General features: G+C 57.7%; 1 protein-coding gene across 5 annotated transcripts in view; it reads left to right on the top strand.

Moving 5' to 3' along the window:
• CACNA2D2 (calcium voltage-gated channel auxiliary subunit alpha2delta 2) overlaps positions 1-13533 on the top strand; it is a 137961-nt gene that overhangs the window by 105117 nt on the left and 19311 nt on the right. For all 5 annotated transcript variants that reach the window (XM_059937648.1, XM_059937646.1, XM_059937647.1 and 2 more), the window contains exons 4-6: positions 1237-1296; positions 9191-9235; positions 12682-12823. In XM_059937648.1, the coding sequence (XP_059793631.1) occupies positions 1237-1296; positions 9191-9235; positions 12682-12823 (247 nt within the window). The remainder of the gene's footprint in view (positions 1-1236; positions 1297-9190; positions 9236-12681; positions 12824-13533) is intronic.

Genomic DNA, 13533 nt, shown 5'->3' with positions numbered 1-13533 from the left:
TCTGCGGAGCAACTAAGCCCGTGCACCGCAACTACTGAGCCTGTGCTCTAGAGCCCTCAAGCCACAACTACTGAGCCTGCGTGTCACAACTACTGAAGCCCTCGCATCTAGAGCCTGTGCTCCGCAACAAGAGAAGCCACCGCGATGAGAAGCCCACGCACTGCAACAAAGAGTAGCCCCCGCTCGCCGCAACTAGAGAAAGCCCGCACACAGCAACGAAGACCCAACGCAGCCAAAAATAAATATTAATTAATAAATTAATTTTTTAAAAAAGACTTCCTAAAGGGACAGGATCCACGGAGGCACAAAGTAAGACTCTCTGGGTCAGGATTCCGGCCCAAAGGGTAGCGAGTTTCCAGCACCTCCTCCAGGAAGCCTTCCCTGACCTCCCAAGTTCCCACGATGCTGAGCTTCCCAGAAGCACCTCAGCTACTCCTGCCCTAGTTGTTCTGCCTGGTTATGTGTCTGTTTTCTCCTCTGAACTGTGGGAGGGCAGGGCTGGCTCTGCCATATCTCCACACATCAGCACAGTCTGGCACTAGGTGTATTGGGTAACAAGGTGTGGAATGGACAGACGCAGCTGTGCTCACAGGCACAGAGGCCTCAGTGGAGGAGGCCACAGGAACCAGCACCAAAGGATGAACCAGGCTTGTGCGGACAAAAGGCTTAGAGAGCCCTGCTGGGAGGGGGCTCAGGAAGCCAGGACAGGCACAGTGGGGACAGGCCTGGGTAGGCAGAGGTGGGCTGTGGGCACCTCCTTCTGGGCCCTGAGCAAGCTGGGGGCAAAGGTGCATCAGTGAGGCACTCTGTCACTTGTGGCATTTCATCTTTGGCTGGGGAAGGCCTTCCTCTTGACGCTGGGGTGACACTGGTTTGTAGCTAGTAGAGAGTGTCAGTGGGCTTGGCTCCAGGGCCTGGGTCTTAATATGCCTCAGGGGTCCCCCTGCCTTCCTGTGGGCAGGAAATGTGGCTGAGCTGAAGTCCAGGGAGTCCCGTGGAGATGCCACTCAGGTCTGTGCAGGCTTCACCTTTCCTGTGGGAGCCCGATGTGGATGGGGGAAGGGCCCACACAGCAAGCTGGAGAATGTCTGGGGCCAAGGAATCTCTGGGAGTCTGGCACGATATCCAGGGAGTCCCTGAGCCAGCCTGGCCCCAGGGACTGCTGGGGATGGAAAAGGCTTTGGGCTGGGCACAGACCTTCCTCAGTCTCTGACCTCCCTGTGCTCTGTCCCTCAGAGATTGGCTGATGCTGCAGAGAACTTCCAGAAAGCCCACCGCTGGCAGGACAACATCAAGGTAAGAACTGCAGTGCCCTCCCCAGCCCCTAGGCCCTGCCCACCTGCAGCAAGGGTGGATGTGCATGCAGGGGAGGAGGGAGAGGGAGGCTGCCCAGACCCACTGGAAGGGCACCAAGGGCTCTGTGGGGTGGAGCCGGGAACCTTTGCCCAATGTTCAGCAAACATTTGAGGCTCCCCCTTTTTTTTTTTTTTAATTTATTTATTTATTTATTTATTTTTGGCTGTGTTGGGTCTTCATTTCTGTGCGAGGGCTTTCTCTAGTTGCGGCAAGCGGGGGCCACTCTTCATCGCGGTGCGCGGGCCTCTCACTATTGTGGCCTCTCTTGTTGCGGAGCACAGGCTCCAGACGCGCAGGCTCAGTAGTTGTGGCTCACGGGCCCAGCTGCTCCGTGGCATGTGGCATCTTCCCAGACCAGGGCTCGAACCCGTGTGCCCTGCATTGGCAGGCAGATTCTCAACCACTGCGCCACCAGGGAAGCCCTGAGGCTCCCCTTGGTGCTGGGACACAGGATGCAGATATGAACGTCTCATTCCACTCCCAGCTCCCAGAGGAGCTATGGAGTCCCCCATGAGCAGATAGGCTGCTCTGAAGTGATGCTCCCCAAAGTTGGCGTCCCCTTGGTGGTTAAGGAGGTGCACAGGCTCCTTGGACAGCCCCTGGGGCAGAGAGGCCTCTTGACTCCAGGACTTCCCAGGCTTTAATACACTGACCTGGAAGAGATGCTGGGGGAAAGGGACCCTATCCCCTTCCCAGACTTCCCCAAGCAGCAGCCTGTCTTCCAGAAGGCTGCCAGGCTGGGATCGGGGACCAGGCTGTCACAGCCACTAAATCCTCTCCTTCCGCCAGCAAAGCTCAGAAGGGGCTCAGGTGCGGAGCAAGTGGAGGCGTGAGAAGCTGGGAGCAGGACTCTTTTTGAGGACAGAAGGGCCCAGAATGTGGAGGAGGGAAGGAAAGCCTCATTGACCCCCAACCTCACACCCAGGTGGCTCACATATTCAGGCAGCTTGTGTTTGATTTGGACAAGACTGGACACACCTGCACCTTTCCTGTCAGAGGATAACAGTAAACCAGAAGAGAGACTGAGGCAGCGTTCCTCCCAGACTCAGGAAACCCCCGATGCCAAGGATGACGGAACCCTCGGGGACCAGACCAGTTGGCAGGGCTCGCTGTGTCCTCCACAGCCGCTCAGGCATGTGGGCCACGCCTCCCAGTGGTCTCTGTGCTAAATGCAGGGAGAGGCACCAAGAGCTGCCCCCTAGGACCCAGGGGCCAATAAGGGGGAGGGGGGAGGCCTTGACTCACTCCAGCTCTGAGCCTGGCACCTCTAGGAGGCGGGAGGGATTATTATCCCTACTTAACTGATGAGAACCCTGAGGCACAGAGTGGTTAGACCTACCTGAGGTCACCTGTTGGGGGCAGAGTCTCACAGCTGGGCCGTCAGGTGCCAGGGGGTGCCTGCCCCCTAAACCTGTTCCTTCTCCCCAGTCCCCATCCCCCCAGGCCACCCTGAGCGCACACCATAGCACTCTTCCTTTGCTGCCTGGTGGGTGCTGGGTGCTGCCCTCAGGGAGCTCACATGGGGTTGTGAGTAACAGATGTTTGTTTACAGTGAACACATTAACGAACTAATGACTCCCTGGACAGATCCTCCCTCCCTGGGAGCTGGGGGCTGGGCTTTTTCTCGCTCCCCATTCCAGCACTACAAACCCATCCCTGGGCCACTGTGCCTCCTGAGCCTCTTGATCAGAAATACACACAGCAGCCTCCATTTGCACTCCCTGGCCACTTGGATGTGCCCCCACCTGCAGATAACCTCACCCTGGCGACTCCCTGCAACGCCCAGCCTGAGCCTGCGCTCGAGGCCCCAGGATCTGGCTGTCCCTGCCTCTCTCGTCAACCTGCCTCCTCCCTCCCCTCCCCCTGTGCTCCAGCCACACCGAACACCTCACTCCAGACCCATTCTTGATCTCTCCACCCAGAATGCCCTCCGTTCCTCCTTTTGAAAGCCCAGCTTGTCTTGCCTCTTCCCAGTGAGGCTACTTCTGCTCCCCAGCCCATCAGCCCCTCCACCTTCTGGGCATCCAGAACCCTTGGCTCCTGCTCTGTCCCTTCTTTTGTTTCTGACATACCTGCTTCCTCCCCTCCCCACCCAGGACAGACGAGCAGAGCAGGCACAGGAGAGGGAATGAAGGAATCAGGAAATAAGGGAATGAAAGCCCTTGGCCTGGCTTTCTCTCCCTCCCAGTGTAGGCCCCAAACAGGAAGACGAAGAGGCTGCCTCGGCCCCAAACCTGTTTTTTCTTCCTGACTCTGCAGAAAGCCCAGGATTTCCAAGGATCATCCTATTGGACCCCTGACCCCTGATTTTCAGCTACTCCAAGACAGAAACGGCTTATTGCAGGCCAGAGTGGGCACCACAGGGGCCTAGTGGGAAGGAAGGCCCAGGTCTCAGGGTGTCCAGGGGATGCTGAGACGGTGCTACTTGAGGACCCACTCCCTGCACACTGGGTCCCTGCGGGACCCAGCAAGGGCTCACCCCTCTCTGGGCTTCAGTTTCCCCATTTGGCAAATGACCAGGTGGTGTTGGGGGCTATCTGTCAGCTCAGGTGTGATGTGTGAAAGGGTCGGTCCACACATCAGGCCATGTAGGTGCAAGTTGGTGATGGTATGGGTGCATCTCTGGCCACACCAGCCCATAGGCTCTGGGTGCGTCTGTCCTAAGGCAGGAGAGGGCTCTGCTGGCCCCATCCCCCTGGCTTGACCTGAGATGCCCCCAGCTATGGGTGTGACCACAGGGCCAGCTGGGCCCAGCCTTGTTTGCCTGATGCTCGTTGCCCACCCCCACCAGTCCATTAGTCTACCTGTTTGTCTGTCCCACAGGTATCTTGGGCAGGGTGGAGCTGTAGGCGTCCCCTCCTTTCCAGCTGCAAGGTCAGGGCCCTTCTCTTCCCCAGGAGCGCTGAGCTGCCCAGCTGCCGGGCTAAAAGGCATCAGTGCTAATGATGGGTCCATTAGCTGACTTGCCAGCCAGCCCTGCCTGGGCTGCCAGGGAGAGCTGCCAGGGTGCAGACTGTCCATGCCAGGGGGGATATGGGGACTTCAGGCTGCAGAAAGGATGGTGTTTTGTCCCTTGAAGGCATACCACCCACCCTTGAAACTATGTCCTTCCCAGCAACGTTCAGGAGGTGACCAATAAGGAGTCATGTTCCTTCCCAGCATTCAGGAGCACACCCAGTGGCAAACTCAGGCCCTTTACACAAGCCAGGCCTTCTTAGGAATGCCCTTACCTCCTTCAGAAGGGCAACACCTTCCATTCCAGTTAACTCCCTAGAGCTCCTCTTTCTGGCCACAACTCTAGGATTAGCCCCCACTGCCCACAGCACCCACCTTTGGTGCCCCATCACAGATGGTTCCCAGTGCAGGCTCCCTCAGGCCAGTGGCCCAGTGGGCTCATCTGTCTGCCCCATCTGGCTCCCCTTGGCCAGAAGCAGTTGAGCCTGACTCAGTGCTGCCCATCACCTGTCCATGTGCCCAGCCAGGTGCCCTGTGGACAGAGTGACCAGGGCCTCAGTCTTCTTACCTCTGAGGTGGGGAGGATGGCAGTCAGCAGTTCTGGGCACAGAGGAAACCCTTGACCCATGGGGCCAGACTGGAATCCACTGCATGATCAGTAGGGTGTGGCCCTGCCTGTGTCAATAGCACACAGTAGGTTTGCATGCAGACCTCTGAGAAACGGGCAATGGTATACACACATACACACAAACATACATACACACACACACACACAATCACACCATTGACACCAGCCCAGGGACTTGGGGGATCCTGGAGTCTGCAAGGTCAAGAGAGACAAGAGAGTGAGGGGAAAATATCTGGATGTGAAGCCATGCTCCTCTCCCTAGTCCCAGGTCATGACCTCACACTCCTTGCCATGGCAAGGGTAGGGAAACTGTAGCCACAGCCCTAGCTGCAGCCCTTGGTCACCACGGCCCTTGTTAGCAGGCAGCACCTCCCATGGCCGCTGTAGACAGGCAGCAGGTGCTTTGGTGCCCATAACACTTAGGGTGGATGAAGATGGCCCGCCTGCCGGACACTGTGCCTGGTGCCAGCACCTCACTGTGCCCGTATTATCTGCTATCTAGACGGCCACCAAGGAGGAACTGGGCCAGGGCATGGGTCGGGGAGGCAGGAGAGGCCATTGGTTCCAGGGCCTCAGTGCCAGCCCCAGAGCCTGCAGGAGACAAAGCGCTGCCCTGGGAGTCTAACAGGAGACATAGCTCTGCCTGGGAACCTAAAGAGAAGGCTGCGAAGGCTGGGCCAGGCCAAGGAGCCGACTGGACAGGACAGGTGGCTCCCCCGGCCTGAGGTCTGCCCCAGCCACAGGGCCTGCTGCCTGCCTCTCTGCCAAGCCTGTGACAGACGGCTCTCTCAGAAAACCGTCCTCTTGGCTGAGCTGAGCTGGCAGTGAGCCAGGGCAGGAAGGCCAAGCGTCCTCACTGGTGCAGCCGGGTAGCTGCCTGGGTCCTGCACAGGGGCCTGGTGAGCAAGCAGCAAGCAGTCAGGTCTGACCAAGCCACAGCAGCCGCCTTCCATGGCACCAAACGTAGATGCCAACTGCTATTCCCCATGCTCACCCCACTCTCACTTCCTCACCCTGCTGCCCACCTGCCAGCATCCCTCATGCTCTCTCTTGGGCTCAGCTCCAGCTAAGGAGACTGTGTGTGTCATCTATACAAGGGCCGTGTGGGCCCCCTAGCCCCACTCCTCATGTGTCGTGTATGCACAGAAATCCACTTTGCGGGGAGGCATGTGTGTGAGTTCAGAGGGGGTGATTCCCCCCACTCCCTGCCCAGTTTGTGCAAAATGGCCCCTAAAATACCACGTAATGGAGGGGGTGTCAGAGGTGTGTACCCTGGACATTAAGGACACACGTTTCACCCCAACCAGAGGGTTTCTTCCACATTCAGACCCCTCCCGGGCCTGTGAAGTTACAAGCTTAAGGGGGCCACTCATGGGTTGGGTTGGCCCGAACCCCTGGAGAGTCCTCACTCCCTGTCCTCCTAGCATCATCATTCTGATTTTACAAGTGGAAAATCAAAACCCTGAGGTAAAGCCTTACTGAGGCTGAAGGGTTTAACAGGCACCCTTGCCTCATCGGTGAGATGGAGGTGACCTCCAGGAGTCCTCATGGGGCCACAGGGACTTGTGAGGCTTCAGCCTCGGTCTTCACTCACTGCTCAGAATCCCAGAGCTCACACGTTCAGGTCAGGATTTGAGGCCAGGACCCTTTGCCAAGTCCCCTGCACATAATCGCTAGGTGGTACCACCTCCTTGTTGTGTCCCAGAGACAGGGCACTAGTGGTGGACACTGGGCACCTGCAGCCCAAAGCAGACACAGAGGCCTTTCCAGGGACCCTCCTACCAGACCCTAATGGTCCCATCCTGCCCTGTCCCCAGCTCCACATCATATCAAACATAGCGACCACAGCTGGGTTTACACTGTACTTTCACACATGTGACCTTGCCCGCCACCATCCATAGCTAATGCCACTCTCTACCAAGGAAGGGACATGGGCCCTCTCAAGATGGGAGAGGTAGGGAGGAGTCCTGCCCACATGTATCTGAGCCCCTGGGGCACCAAGACTGCATACAGATTCCTGAGCCTCACCTGCAGTCTGAAGGGGGGGCTAGAATCCTTCTGTGTGATACATTCCCCCTGTGTCACTGATGCCATCAACATCTCATCCTCCACTGAGTCCATGAAACAGCAGGACAAAGAGACAAAGGGAGCCATTGGAGTAGCTGGAGGGGTGGCCCAAGTGAATGCCAGGTGCCCCAGGGACAGCCCAGGTCAGGCAGGACCCAGGCATGGTCTGTGAGGGGAGCCCAGAGGAGGGTCACCGTGAAGGTCACTCTGGAGGCCTAGAGCCACCGACCCCCACCCATCACCCATGCCCTTTCCCGCCCTTGCAGAAGGTTTGCCTAAAAAGTTGGTGAGTGAAGCCCTATGTTCTAATCTGCAGTCCTCCCACTGTGCCTGCCTATTTTCATTACAGAGGGAAAGAGCATCAGAGCCGTGTTTATAACCCCCTTTTAGATAACAAATCACATTTTCTTTTCGCCAGCGACTGTGTTGAATTGATATTTTTTTCCCCTTGGTTTAATAGGTTTGTGTGTTCAGGAATGATCTTCATCAACTGAAACTCCTTATTGTGTTTGATGTAATGTCAGCTTTCATTACGCGCTTGGGTCAGAGCTGGGCCCAGGGAAAGGCTGAGCACCCTGGAGCCTGGGCCCTGGCCCTCACCCCCACCCCGGGCCCACCTGAGCTCCAGTCTCTCTGGACTGGTGGTTGGGCAGGTGTGGGAGGGGTTGGAGATGAGTCGAGAAGGCAGAATGGAGCCAGGGTGCAACACCTTTTTTATCCCTGCCTTAGCTTCCTCACCTGTATAATGGGGTCATAGGGCTGTTGAGAGAACCCTGTACTGCAGTGTGTGTGAGGCCTAGCTAGACACAGCAGATACTTCACAGGACTGAAACTTCGGTCTTTCAGTCATCAGGAGGTGTGGTCTTGCCCAGGCATGGCGCCAGGCCTATAGTCAATGCTCCAGAATGCTTGGACTATACCTATAGGTCCAGCCAGTGGCCTGCACCCCCCAGACCTCTGGTGGGAGAGAACCCGTGACTGTTCCCCACAACTAGCCCCGGTACCAACCACCTCAAACCATGGCCTCAGACCCAGCACCTGGACAGTCACCAAGGCTAAGTCCCTCCCTCCATGAGGAGCCTGAGCTCAGAGAGGGAACAGTGCAGCCCTGCGGTCACACAGCACATGGGGCCCAGCCAGGCCCAGGCAAGGGGTGACCCACCATGGAGTAAGTGCTGGCTCTGTGCTTGCTGTTTTACAGCCAGACCCTTGGGAGCACACTTGGTCATCACCCCCATTTACAGACCACAAAGAAACAGGCTCCCAGTGAACAAGGGGCTGCCAGGGCCATGCTGCAGGTTTTTGCTGTGCAAAACAGGGCTGAGGAGCACCAGGGGAGGGTGACTCGGACAGTGGCCCTATCTTGTGTCCTGGCCTTAGGGCCTATCAAGGCAGGGGTGGGGTGGCCCCTCCTGAGCGGGTGGCACCTGATGGCACCAGATTTACCTTCTGGCAGCCGCTGGCAGCCATGCTCAGTTCTGATTAAAGATCATTAAACATGAAATTAGCCCGTTTGTGTTACGGGTCCCTGGGGTGGCCGGTGATTATGATGTGCAGATGGCTGAGAACCCAGGCGGCGGGCAGGCGGGCGAGGCCAGGACGCGCGGTGCTAGCAAAGGCAGGCAAGGGCTGGGAGGCAGGCACGGGGGCCGGGCTTTGTTTTCTCCCGCTCCTGTTGTGTAAACCCCCTTGCATTTCACAACAAATCACAGATAATTAATAAGTACATGCTCGTAATGAGCAGGCTTTTTAATAGAAGAAATTGGAAGATGCGGTGTCGAGTCATTATTTCACTCTTTCCCAGACTCGGCTCTATTTTTCCATCTTCCTCAATTCCCCCTTGGTACTGCCTCAGCCAGAGTCTCTGCAGATAGGCTGGCCCTAACCCTACCTCCCAGCAGGGATGCGGTGCAGAGACCCTGATCCTAGAGTCAGGGAGCCCCGGGGGTACCGACCCGGGGTACCACATCCTCCTGGTGCCTGTGAGAGCTCCTGAGGACGGTCTGGCTGGGGTGTGGGTGGGGCATCCAGCCTGACTCATCCAGCCCTCCCTGGACGGCAGCTCTGGATGGGTAAGGGAGCAGTCTCTGCCCCAGAGGAATCTGAGGAATCCAGGCCTTAGAGCTGGGGGTCCTGGCCGCACCTCAGGAGACCATGAGTGTTGAGGCATCTCTTCCCCACCAGGAGGAAGACATCGTGTACTATGACGCCAAGGCCGACGCTGAGCTGGTAAGTGCCCCCTCCCATGCTGGCAGGGATGGGGAGCTGCCAGAGCCACACCCCCCTCTCTGGGACCTCATGGCCTTGGCTGTAAAATGAGTGTTAGGACTCAGCACTCTTCAGCATTCTGAGCTTGGCCTTGCAGAGTTGTGGCTGCACAGGTCCCCGCCCTACACCTCCCACAATTCCCTAGAGGCCCTGACCCCTCCAGGGCTGTGTCTCTGTGGCACCAAGGGGCACAGCTTCACTGTACAGTGTGGGGCGGGCCCAGCCCCATCCCTGGGCAGGGTGGTGAGGCTCTTGGACCTCCTCCCCTAGGTCAGTTCAGGTGCCAGCATCGGGAGGACAGAGGGCTGCTGAGTGCTGCGAGAGTAGGGGAGAGAGGGAGCAGGTGGGGAGGGCTTCCTGGAGGTAGGCAGGCGGGGCCGGGATGCAGGTGTGTTTCAGGTGAGTGCAGGTACCCTTCCCTGCGGTGAGGGGAAAGTGGCTTCCGTGTGCTGACCACCCCACAGCCTGGCCCCACGATCAGAGTTGGCCCTGGGCTAAGTCAGTCTCGCCCCAGCTGTAGAGGCAGCCCAGTCCCTGTGCCTGTTCTTCAGATGAAGGAGAGGGCTCTGACTCATCAGGGGTCACCACCCCGCAAGCGGTGGTGCTGGGACTGACCGGAGAACCCAGAGCTACACTGCTCTTCTGCCTCACTGACTGGTTCACGTCTGCTTGGGCGGCCCTGTGACAGAGAGAGGTCCCCGTCACCAGAGGACTCCCATGAAAGTGTGACCATTTGGGGTGTGAGAGGGTCTACAGAGGAGACAAGAGTGTCTGAGGGTGCAGGGCACATGGAACAGACTGTTTTGGTGAACCTGTCAAGGCCCAAATTCATCTGCCTGCTTTTGAGGCAAAAGTAGTTGAACCCGGTTATTTCCTCTGTAAACAGAGGTGTCACAACTCAGTCTCTGGGGCCCCACCTGTGCTGGCTGGTGCAGAAGACCCAACAGCTAGACTCCCACTCCTGGGCCTATTGGCCTGGGGGGTTGCCTGGGGCGAGCAGGAGGTATCCAATGGCACCAAGAGGTGGGCAGGCAGGAAGGGATTCCTGCAGAGGGTCTGTGGTGCCAGGCTGGCCTTGGTGAGCCTTCAGGAGGGCAGGCAGGCAGGGCCGCAGAGAAGGAGGGGTGGGTGGGCTAAAGCAGGTGTGCTTCCCCCTTGGCTGAGCCTCCGTGGCTCCCAGAGAAGTTGCTAAAATTAAAGCTGGAATCTGAAATTCAAATGAAGAACAAACCTTTAATTAGACCCTGAATCTAATTCCTTACCCCCCTCAGCAGCGGGCTGTAATTTTAGCAATCAGTGCATTAAATATAAACCAGGAGACTGCAGTTGCCCACCGTACAAAGCCCCTGGGCGTCGGGGTGACACTGAGGGGTCTCCTTGGCCAGTCTGGTGCCCGGCCCCCTCCCTGGACTCCCTGCTCCCAGCCCCCAACCTCTGGCTCTAAATCACTGACTCCCTGCCCCCAGCCCCTTGGACATCTGCTGGGGGGCTAGGGACAGCACAGGGAGGGAGATTCACCCCGGGTGGGGCTGGGCCAGGGTCAGTTAGGCCAAAATCCCAGCCCTCCCAGCCCCGGTATAAATATCAGCACGCACACATTCCCCAGCTCTCCTGCCTGTTATGTTGTTTTGTTTTTTTAATCTTTGCCAGAGGTACAGTTAGAGATCTTTCTAGACCATTTACTTTTAAATTACCAGCCAGAAGGTGGGGGTAGGGGGGAAAGAAGGAAGGAAAAAGTTCGCCAGCTGATAGCTTATCAGAACAGAATCCAAATGTCACATTAGTTGGGAAAGTTGGGAGATTAAATTTTCCAGCGCCCTTCATATGCCGCTGACATTTCGGGGGCTTTCTTCTCCCGCACTTCCCCCTCCTCCCAGCAGAAGGTGAGTGGCTCATACCTCAGAGGCGGCCGGCTCCCTGCTCTGGCCTCCATGCTCAGCAGCTGCCTGCCCCAGCTTTATCCAGCATCCAGGAGCTTCTGAGGGTCCTCTTAGGGTGTGCCGAGGTGGGCAGAGGGGTGGCACACTGGGTGAGGGGCAATGGCAGGGCAGTAGATGGCTTGGATTTTGCTGTTACAAAATCCAATCTTTAAGAGATGAAAAGGTTGTTTGCTGCAGGCCCTCCAGCCAGCTGCACCCACCATCCAGGCAGTAATTCATTCCCCAGGCCTGAGGGTGCACCCAGAGCACTCCCTGGGTGGGGAGAGCACAGCTGGCTGGGTGGGGAGGCACGATCACCCTTTCCCCAGACAGACAGCCTGGCGGCAGGAACACGAGGGGTGTGCCCAGGACCCAGTGAGCAGTGGGGTCGGCCGTCACGTGAGATCCACTGGGGAGAGGAAATGAGCTGAGCCTGGTGCTGAAGGTGGTCACAGGGGCGTTGAGGGGCAGTGAGGGAACATGTGGCTGGTTCAGCTGCTTACACTCCCTCCTCCCAGGGCACAAAGACCCCCAGCTCTGCGCCTACCTCGCCTGGCTCTCCATCTCTCCTTGCCTCCCCATCTGGCTTTTCTCTCTCTGTCTTCCCCTTCACTCTCTACCTCCATCTTCCCTTCCCCCTTGCACACCTGCACCCGTGCCTGCCCACCCCCCACTTCGGCTGCGGCATCAACACTATAGTCGCAGACCCACTCCTGCCCGCCTGTGGTGGTGGGCGGGGGCGCACGGCGCATGCCCAGCCTGCCTGGCCGAGAGATGCTGTAATTGGCACCTGTCAGACGGCTGCGACTCATTTTAGAAAGTCAACGGGGGCCTTTATAGTCCTGCTGCTAGCAGGCACCACAGACCCTCCTTCTGGAGGTTACCAGGTATCAGTGCTAGCCCCTACCCTAGTCCAGCTCTCCCCAGGACTCCCCACTCTCCAGCTCAGCCCCTAGAGCCACCCTGCTGCAGGGGTTGGTGCCCCTCCCCCAGATGAGGCTAGGGACCTCTCCCTGGTGCCAAAGGAACTCCATGCAGGGGATAGGTGGGGCCAAGTTGAGGTGTGTATGTTGCAAAGCTCCTGGGATGGAGTGCTGAGGCCGCCCTGTGATTACACAAGGCAAGTCCATATGAGCAGGGGGTCTGCAGCCCACTCCTTCTCTCTAGCTCCAAGATTTGCCTCCTTTGCTGATAATTGTTTTTCAAGGATGTGAGGAAGGGTTTGGTTTGGTCTTGGCTCTGGAATTTGGGTTTAGCAAATGTGGGGATGGTGGGTGGGGCAGGTGGGTGTCACGGGCCTCCCAGGCAAGGGGTCCATACCCCATGTCTCTCTGTCCCTGTGTCTTTCTCTCTGTCTCTGCAGTAGTCTCTGATTCTGAGATGCCCCTATCTCCTAGATTCTGGCCCCCCTGCCTGCAGTTCTATCCAACCCCACTCCACCATTTCCCAGCCCTGACACTGCCATGGTTGGGGGGTCCCTTTCCACAGGACGACCCTGAGAGTGAGGATGTGGAAAGGGGGTCCAAGGCCAGCACCCTACGGCTGGACTTCATTGAGGACTCAAACTTCAAGAACAAGGTCAACTATTCATACACGGCTGTGCAGATCCCCACGGACATCTACAAAGGCTGTGAGTGTGCAGAGTGATCGGGAGCAGCCCTCCCCACCCACCATGGGGGCTAGGCCCGCTGCCTGGGCACCGCCAGGTCCCAGGTGCCCATCCACCTTCAGCCCCCTACACCCAAGGTCACACATGCTCACCTCTCAGACCCGCCCATACGCAGGCATCAAGCCACTCTCAGGCACAGCCTTACGCTAACTCTCAGCAAGACACAAAACACCGAGCCTCTCACCCCTATGCATGCACGGTCTCCTGCCCATGTGTATACACGTGCTCACACAAATGCATGCACACAACTCTTCCCCCGACGTGCTGGGCCAAGTCCCCACCTGTCCCCAGAGCAGCTCCTCCCTACCCTCTCCCATTCCCTGGCCCCATGCAGGAAGGGTTGAGGGGCTACCACATCAGATGGGCACAGGACAGGGAGCAACTTCTCATTCACAGACACCAACCCTGTTAACACCTCCCTCCTTCTCCTTGGTGAGCAGGGGGAGGTGGAGATGGAGGTCAGGGGGATTGAGTAGAGGGTGGTTGAGATTCCAAGCTCCAGGGACAGTATAGCTTTGCACAATGGGGAAACCAGGTCACTACAGCTAGAAGGATTTGAGTCAGACAAGAGGATGAACTTCCTGAAGAACTTGGGAGGTGTAGGGAGAAGAGGCCAAGAGTCAAACACTGAATGGGGAACTCTAGCTGCAGGATTTAAGGCCCCGGAGTCT

This window comes from Balaenoptera ricei, chromosome 11, assembly GCF_028023285.1.
Source record: "Balaenoptera ricei isolate mBalRic1 chromosome 11, mBalRic1.hap2, whole genome shotgun sequence".
Lineage (NCBI taxonomy): Eukaryota > Metazoa > Chordata > Mammalia > Artiodactyla > Balaenopteridae > Balaenoptera > Balaenoptera ricei.
Note: the sequence above shows the minus strand (reverse complement) of the source record. Positions and strands in the feature narration are given on the sequence as shown.